At 43.2% G+C, this 12,705-nt stretch overlaps 1 protein-coding gene across 1 annotated transcript in view; it reads right to left on the reverse strand.

Moving 5' to 3' along the window:
- Positions 1-5,495: 5,495 nt before the first annotated feature.
- The window catches only part of Frem2 (FRAS1 related extracellular matrix 2), a 137,875-nt gene continuing 130,665 nt past the window's right edge, over positions 5,496-12,705 (reverse strand). Inside the window, exons 19-24 of the mRNA XM_036191247.1 lie at positions 12,213-12,340; positions 11,996-12,130; positions 11,156-11,282; positions 9,916-10,103; positions 9,569-9,715; positions 5,496-7,120 (exon numbers count right to left, since the gene is read on the reverse strand). Of these exons, the coding sequence (XP_036047140.1) occupies positions 6,611-7,120; positions 9,569-9,715; positions 9,916-10,103; positions 11,156-11,282; positions 11,996-12,130; positions 12,213-12,340 (1,235 nt within the window). The 3' untranslated portion in view covers positions 5,496-6,610. The remainder of the gene's footprint in view (positions 7,121-9,568; positions 9,716-9,915; positions 10,104-11,155; positions 11,283-11,995; positions 12,131-12,212; positions 12,341-12,705) is intronic.

A 12,705-nucleotide genomic window follows, 5' to 3' on the forward strand; every position in this document is an offset into this window, starting at 1 on the left:
GTCAAAAGGAAGTAAGTTGCACTTGCCTAATACTTAAATAAAGTGGGCAGACTTAGGCTGTGGCCCTTAAGCTTCTGCACCGGGATGGGGACTCTGGGAAGGAGAGTAGTATCACATTAAAAGATAAATTATTCCACCCATCTCTTTAGCAGTGCTTAGAGTGAGCAGACCTTCCCAGAACCGATCCCTTAGCTGGGGTTGACCCTTTCCAACTGGAATGTTATGCCCAGGCCAGAGATTCTATTCTCTTGGCGAGAAGCTTTATCTACACAAACAGAATTATCATTGGCTGATGTGAAGTCCAGGTAAGGGTGACCAGTCTACATTGGTGGTAAAGACCAGAAGGGGGAATTCATCCTCATCAGTGAAGCTAGGCCAGATTTCCTAATCACAGCAGGGTCTAACTACCCCACAACAAAGGACTAGTGAACTTGTTTCATTGAAACGTACATTGCCAGGGGAGTGTTGACTATATCTTGCTATGGCTGGAGACCAAGCACCAGGACCTGTGAGTATATCCTGCTAAGAGGCAGAATTTGTTTACCACTCTTTTCTGAAAGGCAGTGGAAGTAATGTGCCCACCAAGGGGCACACGTGAGCTCCGATCCAGAACCAGAATTCTGTTCTTAGCAGCCTGCAGGGGGTTTGTCCCTTTAGTAGAAACAAGAGCTACAGAAATACAACACAATAAACCGGTCATCTGAACACACATGGTAAGGACTTTTATTTATATTAAACACATGATATAATTCGAAGCGAAACAGGGGTAGTTGTAGCACAAATGGCAGAAGGAGTTATTTAAGCCATGGACTTAAGAGTTAATGGCTGCAAACTATTGGCATAATTAGATTTCCAGGAATAAACTGCAATGTCCAGCAAACATGCAGTAACTTAGCAAATACACAAAACAACGAGACCCTATCAGTTTCTGAAGCATTCCCATGGGAAACAGGAAAGGCTGCACATGACACAGATGTGCCTTTCAGTGGTATGTACTTGCTAATGTATTGGAAGGATCCCGGGAGGGAAGAAGTCCTGAATACAATTATAAAACACAGTCCATGTCCAGGATAAAGCTTCCTTTTATACATAAATGGGCAAAACCAAAAAATAAAACAAAACAACAACAACAAAAATAAAATCCTTGTCAGAAGCTTAAAATCCCATAGCAGGAAAAGACTGCTGTGCACTGTGTGGTACTATGATCTACCTTATAGACCTTATGTTTTATTCTAATCCAAGATGAACTTTCTATAGTGTAAGTCATTTTTATTATATGCTCTTTATTTTTTGTTAGTTAAAATTTACATATTCTCTCTCTCTCTCTCTCTCTCTCTCTCTCTCTCTCTCTCTTTCTGTCTCTCCCTCCCCCCTCTCTCTAAGGCACAATGCAGACACTGTGGGAGAGTATCCAAGCCCTGAAAAAAACAAACCCTTAACTTCACCTGGGTTGCTGAAGCACTCATGTAGTCAGAAAAGGCACTGTGGCTAATAGCAGAACAACACTGGGCATTAAACAATTATAATTCTAAAAAGCTCAGTGCTGTTGATGTTCTTGGCTGCTGGTCTTACTGCAAAGTATTCATACTCTAATGCATTTTATATAAGTGATTCTGGATTTTATTCATAATGAAACCCTTAAGGGGCTTTTTTTTTGTATCTTATTGTCAAAGTTTAATTTATCTTGAGGCAAGAGAATCCAGGTGTCCATGGCCATCGTATCATTCAGTATGACCCTTTTCTTTGGCAGGAAGGGTCCTTCCCCGACCCCTCCCACTCTATACCTTCAATATCTTATACAGGAAGGTCACAGCAGACCTGATGTGAGGGCATTAGCATGGGCGAGAATGCTCACTACCCACTGAAATGGTAAAGGTTTCACCAGGAAATGGAGGGTGCTACTAGAGATATGGAAAAGAAACCCTACAGAAAAATCTAGCCCATTTTCTTAAAGAGGGAGGGAAAGAAAATTGGGAGGGAGGTCGGGGAGAGGTGTGCCAGTGCAGGGATAGTTTCTTGTTGGTGTTTAACAAAGCAAAACACTGAGAGAACACATGAATGAGAAGAAATTGAATACACTCCTAGGACAGGAGAAACAGAAAACACAGCCCTTTAACAAACCAAAGCAATCAAGTTAGTGTGTTTTATTTTATCCACTTTTGTTAGGGAATCGGTTCTTCCTCTCTTTCTGACTTCCGTGTGGTCTTTCTGGTGGAAAAGGAAGAACATGTCCTGCTTCTAATTTCTGATCAAAGTGGAAGTAGCCACTGAACCCTGCAAACCTTCCCTCCTCTGACAGAAACAGAGATGCAGTGGTGTGGCTGTGACCAGATGCATCTGTCCTGAAATGTTTGTCATTCAATTCTAGGAACAAATATCAGAAGCCCCACAATAGGTTTTTACAAATGGCCTTTGTGCTGACCTTGAAAATTGCCCACGTTATTTCAATGAGTGCAATGCATTTAGCACCTTCTACTAGAATTGAGAGTCTTTTTATTTGTGTGCGTGTGTCTGTGGACATTGTAATAGTGGAAGGTACAGTTTTCTTCCTAGTTATACACAGCTGAGCGCTGGTAAGCAACTAGGCATTTGCAACCCGCTAATTTGTGTAGTAAGTCCATGAAAACTCTTGTATTCTTTGTCTCATGGTTGTTATCGAGGAAAAATGCAAAAGGATGGTCACATGGGTGCTTTCAAGGTCATTCAATTCTGAGAATTTCCGAAGTATTTGCATCATCACAAATATCCCCTCTTTTCTATCAAAGAACTGAACATTTCCTTGTCAACATTAAACACAGATTTTCCCAAATGAACTCTCCAACCCTTAAACTCCAGGATTCTGTATTGAATTCTGAGATCACTACTTCATGTTTCCTTCTGGAAACTGTCTAACCCTCAGCACTGATGTGTAAAAAAAGGCTTTCTGTAATCTCAACACACTTGGTTTGGTTTGGTTTTGAGACAGGGTCTCTCTATGTTGCTCTGGTTGACCTGGAACTCACTATGGAGATCCACCTGCCTCTCCTTCCCCAGGGTGGCATTAAAGTCATGTACCACCATACCCAGCCATTTTTACATTAATTTTTTTCTATTTTTTATTTTTTTATTTTTGACATGGTCTCTCTACATAGCCCTGGCTGTCCTGGAACTCACTATATAGATCAGATTAGCCTCAAACTCATTAAGATCCACCTGCCTCTGCCTCCTGAGTGCTGAGATTTAAGGTATGATCTACCACCTTAACATGTTTAAATACTGACTTGGAAATTTTTACCTTGGGAAAGAACTCACAGTGAGGTGACTTCATAGAACCTTCTTGCTGCTCATAGGGGCTCCCTTGGCTTTGAGTATACATGGAGCCTTTACAAATGCCAGGCTGTGTACTGGTCTTCACTCACAGTGCTCATATGGGGTTTGTTACTATCTATAATATTAAAAAAGTGGAATCTAATGCTGATGTTCTAAGAGGTTTTCATTGTGGGTCACAGATGTACATGCCTCTGTGTTCCCGTCTAGAAGAGATTCTGTTCCATCTTGACTCATTCCTCCAAAGACGAAGCCTTACCTGATTACCAGCTGCCCGGAGACAAGGTGAGTAGCCTGATGTCCAGCCACCGCTCAGAATGGATGAACAATCTTAGATGACAGGGCAGTACTGTTGCAGGCCTGTGGTCCTCCCTACATGGGATGCTGAGGCGGAAAGACTGAAAGTTCAAGGCCAGCCTGAGCTAAAGAGCAAGTTTACAGCTAGTCAGGGCAAACTTTTAGATTGCTTCAAATCGAAATGTTAGGAAAGGCTTGAGGGCTATAGGTCAGAGGTAGAGTGCCACCTAGCATGTGTGAGTCCTAGTACAATCCCCAGTACTGAATATACATTATTGTTTTGTGCATACTTCTCCACTGAGCCATATCTCCAGCCCTATTGCTCTCGGATTTTAATGTTTTCTTGTTCATATGCTTAGGAGAGCCACTCATAGTAACATTTATTTTTACATTTACCTTTTAGTGTGTAATATCAACCAGATGTTGGTCTGTATCAGGAGGTCTGGAGGAAACCAAGAGCTATCTATAATTGCTGACTTCCTATTCTCTGTGGGAAGTTACTTTGTGTATTTGTTCTCAAAGTATCAGAATATTGAAAAAAAATACTGGAAACAAGGACTTTATTTAGAAAAACATTTTTCCTATTGAAAAGATTTTTAAAACAATGACTGTATTTTAAGCAATATATTTAGTAAACAGATATTTTTAAAATTATGAAAAAGTACAAATAAAAGCAGAAAGGGAAGGGATGGGGGAGAGAGAAAGAATACTGACATTTCCTATTGGGGGAGGATAGATGTATTTTGTATTTACTATATCATCTCATTTATAGACAATAGCTGCATTAGAACAACATAAGGTTGATTGAAATTTGGCATAGAAGCTGCCTGTCTAAAACATGTGTTATAATGATGTGTCACAAATTACTATATTCACTTCCCAACCTGAAGACCACAGGGTAGTCAGACTCCAAATCTCTCAACTACTGGTGACAGACAGCCAACCGAGAACACTCCCTCTAACAGTCTTCAGAAGTTGAACCCAAAGCTATGTAGTCAAAATTCCTACGCGGTTGGCATCTTGTTATTTCCCAAATTGTGAGGGAGCCAAGCATGGGGCAGAGAATCTAGTGGAAGTGAAACAAAGGAATGCTGATAACAAAGCACATGATCTGAGCCCTGGGACAAATGGTACTTTCTGTTCCTGTGAGTTCTTGGGGGCAACCTTTGAGTTGTAGAAAGAAATTGTTAAGTTCCCCCAATAGAAGGACACTACAGTCTACCTCATCCCTCTCCTCCAGGACAGTGTAGCTTCCCTTTGTCAATGGAGAGATACCTGGTACTCATAGACACCCACTGACATGCAGGAGTGGCAGAAATGAAGTTTGCCTTCCAAATATCTCCATTCTACCGGGATGCCCAGCTTGGCCAGGGTGTGGCTGAAGTACAAGGGACTCCATGCAGCTCTGGAGGGTTAGGTTTAGAGACAAGGCACTTCATTTTTGTATGAACTCTGTTTACTAGGTTTTAGGGAGGTGGCCGTTACTCTGTTGAAATGCCTCCCTTCTAAAGAGAATTTCTGGCGTAGGGTAAAAACACATTTCTGAAGAGATAGGCAGTGCCAAGGAAGCTTTTGTGCAGTGAATAAGCAAAGTGACAAGCCAGATAAAGTCCCAGAGGGGGTTCTCATAGCGCCGGCTTTCTGAACTGGAGAGGCTAGACAGATATGTTCTCTTCCTGGATCAATGAAGACAATGATTGACAGCACCCGCCACCCCCAAGACAATTTCCAGAGTGACATGTATAGAGATTCCTATTATTATTATTATTATTATTATTATTATTATTATTATTTGGTTTTTCGAGACAGGGTTTCTCTGTGTAGCTTTGCGCCTTTCCTGGATCTCACTTGGTAGCCCAGGCTGGCCTCAAACTCACAAAGATCCGCCTGCCTCTGCCTCCCGAGTGCTGGGATTAAAGTTGTGCGCCACCACCGCCTGGCGAGATTCCCATTATTTAAACAGATGTAAAGCTAATACGATTTTCTGGGGCTGATACAAGCCCTGGCTGCTGTTGTGTGGGATAATCTGAGTGCTAACATCGTTGGCTGTCACTGTTCTAGGTAGGGTGCCTCAGGGGCTATTCTGGTTGCACATAGCACGGTAATCAGTACTACTTTCACCCTTCCCCATCGGTAAAGACGTTTCTCATTGTTTATGGGTTCGATACGTACTGCAAACATCTAGGCTCAGTTCTTAAGAACGTTGTCCTATGGTGACTCTAACGCTATGGCATCTCTCTGTCAAGTCTACAGCTCTCTCACTCCTCACGAAGCCTGGGCACCAGTGAGGCTGATTATCAAGAATGTGGCTGCTACTCTATACCAAACATATCAGTCTCTTAAAAATCTTCTCCAGAATTAATATATTCTTTGGTTTAACTTAATGTTAAATAAGCAAGCAAGACAAAGGAGGTCTGAGGAGAATGAGAAGCAATTCAGATCCAAATGAGGAGTTTTCCTTTTTTTCTACTCATTCCTTCTATGTTTTCCCAACAGTAAGAAGTGATTTGTGGGTTGAGCTAGCCCTGGTCATGACTTCATGCTGTCTTCATGGATTAGAAAACTTGTCATAACAGTGTGTCCATCACCCTTCCGGACTACCAATGAAAACCTTTCAGTTATACACTGAATAAGCAATGTGACGACTGCATCTTCCAAGTCCACACTAATGTAACGATAGAGTAGAGGCCAACTTCAGACGTCCTGAAGAGTCTTTTAGCACCTTTGAGTCGGCTCCTCTCCACTGATGCCCAAAACAAGAAGCAACTCTCCTGAGAGCCATCCAAGGCTCTAAGCATCCTGGATGCCTTCTGGGCAGCGGGAAAGATGAGACCTGAATTTGTCCTTTGATGCATGTATGATACAGTGGAGTTTAAATCAAAATCCTTTAACACAGTCAGGGTCTCTGAGCACCTTTTGTCACAGGAAGTCCCCAGTTCTCTGTTGCTGGTCCCAAACAGTTGGGGTTCCCCCACGGTCTTTTCTGAGGCATGGGAAGAGGAGGTTATCACACCTCCGAGCTGTCACTGTAGTGGTTCTGCGGGGGCATCATGGGCTCGCTGCTTCCAGAGCCCCGAGGAGCTTCCTTACCTTTGATGCTTTTCTTCCGGCACAGGATGGCTGCCACCACAGCCAGGCAGATGGTGAGCAGTCCCACAGCAATGCCTCCCAAGACAGTGACAAGGCTGACTTCAGAGCTGGGACTGTTGAGCTCCCAGGGCAGGATGCCATCAGGAGGGATTCTTCCATGGGGGACCTGCCTCCTGTTACGGCGGTCCAGGGAGATATGCTGGAGATTTGTTCCCCGATTGTTCTCAGCACCTATTTCCCGTGCCAGTGAGGGTGTGCTCCTGATTGCTCTCTTCTTCCAGCTCTTGGTAGCTGCCAGGGGCTGGCCCTGATGCACCACAGAGTGGTACTGGTACTCCAGGCTCCTCTTGCCAATCCCTCGATGGCTGTTGTCCCTTGACTTGACGGTGTAAATTGTGTGTATGTACCATTCTCGGCCCAAAGCAACCTAGAAAACACAACTCTACGTGTTAGGAAACTCAGTTCTATGTAGACCTAACTCAGGACTATCATCAAGAGAAATTAATGACAGAGGTTATGATAAATGATAATAGTCTGTGAATTAGTCTACACTATGCTCTTCAGTGACAGGCTTTGTATCAAGTACCCCCACTCCATAATACACTCCGTGTAACTCTCACTCCTCTTTATTTTACAGTTTGGGGGCTCAATCTCAGACCGTTATATACACTAGACAAGCGCTGTATCTAATGTATATTGCCTTATGCCCTCAGACCATCCTGTACTACTCTTGGGTGATCACGTACTATATTTACAGCCACAGTAAACACTGTAAATTTTCTCTTGACCTCTCAGCCTATCTTACTAATTTAAAAAGTAGGCTAGGGTTGGGGATTTAGCTCAGTGGTCGAACACTTGCCTAGCAAGCAAAAGGTCCTGGGTTGGTCCTCAGCTCTGAAAAAACAAAACAAAACTAAACAAACAAACAAAACAAGTAGGCTAACAAGAACATACACAGTTGAGCAGTTTGCTCTGCGTCTCTCAGCAGTTAGTGCTGAAGGCAGAACTGCAGCTCGAACCTGCTGAGTCCCAGCTACTTATTTGCATGCAGAATCATGGGGGTTGGGAAATCATTTTTTTCTTAGTGTCTTCTGTGGGACAGAGGCTGACTATTTAGCCCTGGGGGGCCTGGAAGTGTTCACTGTGTAGAGCAGGCTGGCCTGGAACTGATGGACCGGATCCCAGCCTCTGCCTCCCGAGTGCTGGGATTAAAGGTGTGTGCCACCACGACCTGCTGACAAATCAGATTTTAAGGTGTGTGTGTGTGTGTGTGTGTGTGTGTGTGTGTGTGTGTGTGTGTCTGGAAAAAGAATGCTTTTTATGATAATCCTTTTGGGGGAATCCAAGATTCAGGGAAGTGATCTGTTTTGAGAGTTCAGAACAAAAATGGTTGAATACTTGTTTGAAAGGATTCAGAGGAAGAATAGGCTTTCTTAAGGTCCTTCCTTGGAGATGGCTCAGTTGCCTTGCAAACACGAGGACCTGAGTTTGAGCCCCAGCACCCAAGTAAAACAGCTGGGTGTGGTGACCCACACTTGTGGTCCCCACACTAGGAAGATGGAAACTACTGGACTCTTAGGGCTAGCTAGCCAGCCTGCCCTGGTTGGTGAGCTCCAGCGCAGTGAGAGACTTGCCTGAAAAACAAGGTAGTCAGTTCCTGAGAACCTAAAGTGTTCTCTGACATCCACATTCATTTGTACATGTATGCACATGCATACACCCTGTAATGTGGGCATATGTGCAAACTCTCTCTCTTTCTCCCTCCCTCTAACACCCACCCACACACATTCACACACACACACACACACACACACACACACACACACACACACACACACTCTTTCCCGAGGGTGAGAAAAAATAACACATCTCCCCTGTGTGTATACAATCCTGTTTGTGTAATTCCCGGGTAAATATCCTAAAATCACACTTGCCCATGGCACAGGCACATTTCTAGCTGTCACACCCATGTCTGCCAGCATCATCATAACTACCAGCATCTCTCTCTCTACACCTTCCATCTCTGGGACAGGAATTTTGGTTTTGGTTTATGGAATCTTCAAGAGTGGAGATTTTACTTCCCATTCATGATTGCTTTTCTGAGCCTATCAACTTACATAAGACCTTATTCCAAAAAGATAGATCATAAAAGCCAGGCGGTGGTGTCGCATGCCTTTAATTTCAGCACTCAGGAGGCAGAGCCAGGTGGATCTCTGTGAGTTCGAGGCCAGCCTGATCTACACAGTGAGATCCAGGACAGGCTCCAAAACTATACAGAGAAACCCTGTCTTGAAAAAACCCCAAAAATCAAAACTGAAAAAAACCCAAAAAACAAAACAAACAATAAACAACAACAAAAAAAAATAAAAAAAGATGGATCATAAAAAGACAGGAAGGAAGCTTTGACTAAGAAAAGTAAATTGCCCAACTGTCAGACACGTGCAATAAACTGAATAAGAGTCTTCATTACACATGCTTTTGAAAAAAAAAGATTTGTTTATTTTATTTTATGTGGATGGGCATTTTGCCCGCATGTATGTTTATGTGCCACATGCACGAAGAGGACAGGAGAGGGAGGTGGATTCTCAGGTGCTGGAGTTAGAGGTGGTTGAGAGGTGATGCATGTGTGCTGGGAACTGAACCCAGGTCCTCTGCAAGAGTGGCCAGTGCTGTTGACCATGGAGCCCTCTCTCCAGCCACCAATAAACATCAATATTAATACATCAATAAGATAATAGTAGGTAGAATTAGAGTGCATTAATCACTTCCCACACTATATGCACGACTGGTCTTATTCTCATTTCTCTATGATACGCCTGAGACAGTGTTAAGTATTTACTGGTTACATGGCTGCTGTAAATATGTTTGGACCTACCTGAAAGAGTGGGGTTGAGTCGACTCTAAATCCATCTGACCCAGGCTGATTCACTAAGAGGACAGCTTCAGGGTCATCCACTGCCAGCTTGGCATTAAACAAGACATCTCCAAAGCTGGTAGCTTGTGTCTCAGGCTGAGCCTTATCCTTGAAGTAAGAAGGAAGAGGATTATTTCTGTAGCCAATGCCAAGTTTGCAGGGAAAGTTCTCCTGTAACTTTGGGCAAGTACAAATCACCATAAAATGTCACTATGTAATTTAAATAAAATGATGATATTGTTTTAAAATATAAGGTAAGAAGGCTTACCCTTGACACTTGATACAGTTCATTTGGTCAAGGCACTTACCACGATTTTAAATCTGTGTAAAAGTGAGGGAGAATCAGCCAGGCAGCCGTATTCTGAATTCTCTGGGCTGTACTTTGGCACATAGCCATCATCCCCTGTGCATAAGAACACCTTCTCAATGCTGCAGTAAAAGGAGCCACCAAGGTTCTGGACAGGATCCACCATGACACGACCATAAATCATGTCCCCTGAAACAGAGACGGAAATGGAATTCTGCTGCATGTGGTGACACCACAAACTATAATGAGGACAATGACACAGATTATTTCCTTTGCTCCCTAACCTGTCACTGGACACAGAAGCTTCTCTGTGTTAGCCCAGGATCTGGTCTATACCCTGAAACTCAGATTAGAGAGCCTGTAGACTGAGCACAGAAAAGCAAGGCATGTGGAGCCCCTGATTCTCAACTCTGTGTGGCAGTAATCTATAAGTCTGATCTATAACTTGATATTGTAACACTACACCCTGGTCAAAGTCCAGTTTACATGAGTTAATTAGTTGGTGATATGTTGACTAATACAACACAAAAGAACACTAAGAATCAATAAGAAGCCCAATTCAGTTTATTTGCTTTTGAAGGTGAATTTAACAAAGCCCCTGACATTGAAGCTACATCTCAACAGCTGCTGCAGCCCCTGGGTACACTACATACTTTGCTAGGAGCTGAGTAGATAGCATCAAATAAAGGAGGCACAGCTTTCCCCATGAGATATTATCACACAGCCCAGATATCTCAACCTATGAAAAAGAATTTTGAAAAATAAATGAACAAAAAACTCAGACTTCCCCAAACATTACTTGGGAAATGGATATAGAGGTTATATTTCCTGGAATGTAAAAACCATTCAGCATCATATGCCAAATTTCAGTTAATCTTTACTTAAGACAAAATGAGAAGACTCATATCTATCATGTCAAAGAGGTTACAGGCGTCTCCCTGGAAATTTTAATAAATCAAAGTACCACAGACACACAGGACAACAGGACATCACAGACACACAGGACAACTGGACATCACAGACACACAGGACATCACAGACACAGGACAACAGGGCATCACAGACACACAGGACATCACAGACACAGGACAACAGGGCATCACAGACACACAGGACATCACAGACACACAGGACATCACAGACACAGGATAACAGGACATCATCACAGACACAGGACAACAGGACATCACAGACACACAGGACAACACAACAGAACCATCATCTCTTCTGGCAAGTGTTACCTTCTGCAAAAGCAACGTCACTCTCTTGCCCAAATCCCATGGATCCATCAGACAACCAGAGGCTCTTCTTAGACAGCAAGTACATGTGAGTGTTCAGGCTAAACTCGGCTGCTACTGGGTCACTGACCTAAGCCAGAGAGGAAATCTCTTATGTGTTGGTGGCTCTGATGTATACACGCACACACCCACTGCTAGAAGGCACACTATCATCACACACTGCTATGCAGAACCCATCCTGGAAATGCTGTTGTCCATCCAAAGTAGCTTAAGGAGCTATCATTCTGATGTTGCTATTGAGAAACAAAACTGGTGATGTTAAACCATCTCTTCCCTTTGAGTGAGAGAAAGTGGCAGTCATTTGCACTTGTATCTACAGGTTGATTGGGGCACATATGTAAAGTATTTGTAAGTATCATGGTCAGCAGGAGGCTAACATGTTCTTGGACCAAGGCTGGTACTCAACTTTTACAAATACCAAAGGCCAGTTATGTATCAAGAGGTGGATTCTCATATTCCTTGTGGACTGAGAACAAGATGAAGTTCGTACAGAAAATTTGTCACACCTCCAAGATAGTACATTACAGGAGAGAAGTAAGATCAGATTAACAGCTAAGTAGCTCTTCCCATGAACCAAGACCATAGTCTTGGTGTTGGAAATAACAGACAAAAAAGAGAATTCCTTTCTCCTTTTCTCTCCCCTGTCTCCTTTCTGTTCGACTTCCTTTTCTCTCGATATTCAAGATTTAAAGGTCACCCACTTGTGGAAACACATGTACTGATTAAAGAAAATCCTGACTTTGAACACAGTGAATTCCATTTGGCTAGTTCTGTGATACATACCTGTTGGAATCGAATGTCAAGGTCAAAGATGACAGGCTCTCTGGGGTTGCAGGTGACAGGTAGACGGTACTCCAGGTTAGGTGGGGTGGTGCAGGGCACCAACTTTACCGTGTAAGTGCCTGAGTAGTCACGAACCTTTGAGGGGGAGAGAAGGAGTTTTCATTTTGAAATGTGTAGTGTTGCCAAGGCATCAGAGAAAGGTCTTGGTTCCACTTACCGCAAAGTCTGACACAAAGCTCCATTGCTGGACTGGCTGATTATAGGTTGGTTCACTCCTTATGAGGCGGAGGGAAAAAGTGAGGCCTGGATGGTCAGCAGACACGATCACGGAGCTGGTAAAGGAGGCTGGAAAAATACCAAGAGTCACAATGGTTCAGAGGCTAAATTAAAAAGGTCCACAATTTGTGGTTTTCAAAGTACCATATCACCTGGTCTTGAATTCTTTCTTATAAGTCTTCAAGGTTGAATGTTTATTTGCATTTCAAAATGAGAAAAAAAATCGTGGGCAGAGTGACTATGGGACTTTCCAAAGGTCACCCTGATAGGGTGTGAGACTTTGGACTCCTCATTTGCTGTCTTTCTGATCTATGTATAATTTTGTCAAAATGTAGGTGCTCAGGGCTTCTTGAGGGAGTCCATGCAAGGCAACCCAGGCTGAGTGAATGCTGGAATAGCACACCAAAGCCATGAGCTGGACTTAAGATACTCCA

Source organism: Onychomys torridus, chromosome 6 (genome assembly GCF_903995425.1).
Source record: "Onychomys torridus chromosome 6, mOncTor1.1, whole genome shotgun sequence".
NCBI lineage: Eukaryota > Metazoa > Chordata > Mammalia > Rodentia > Cricetidae > Onychomys > Onychomys torridus.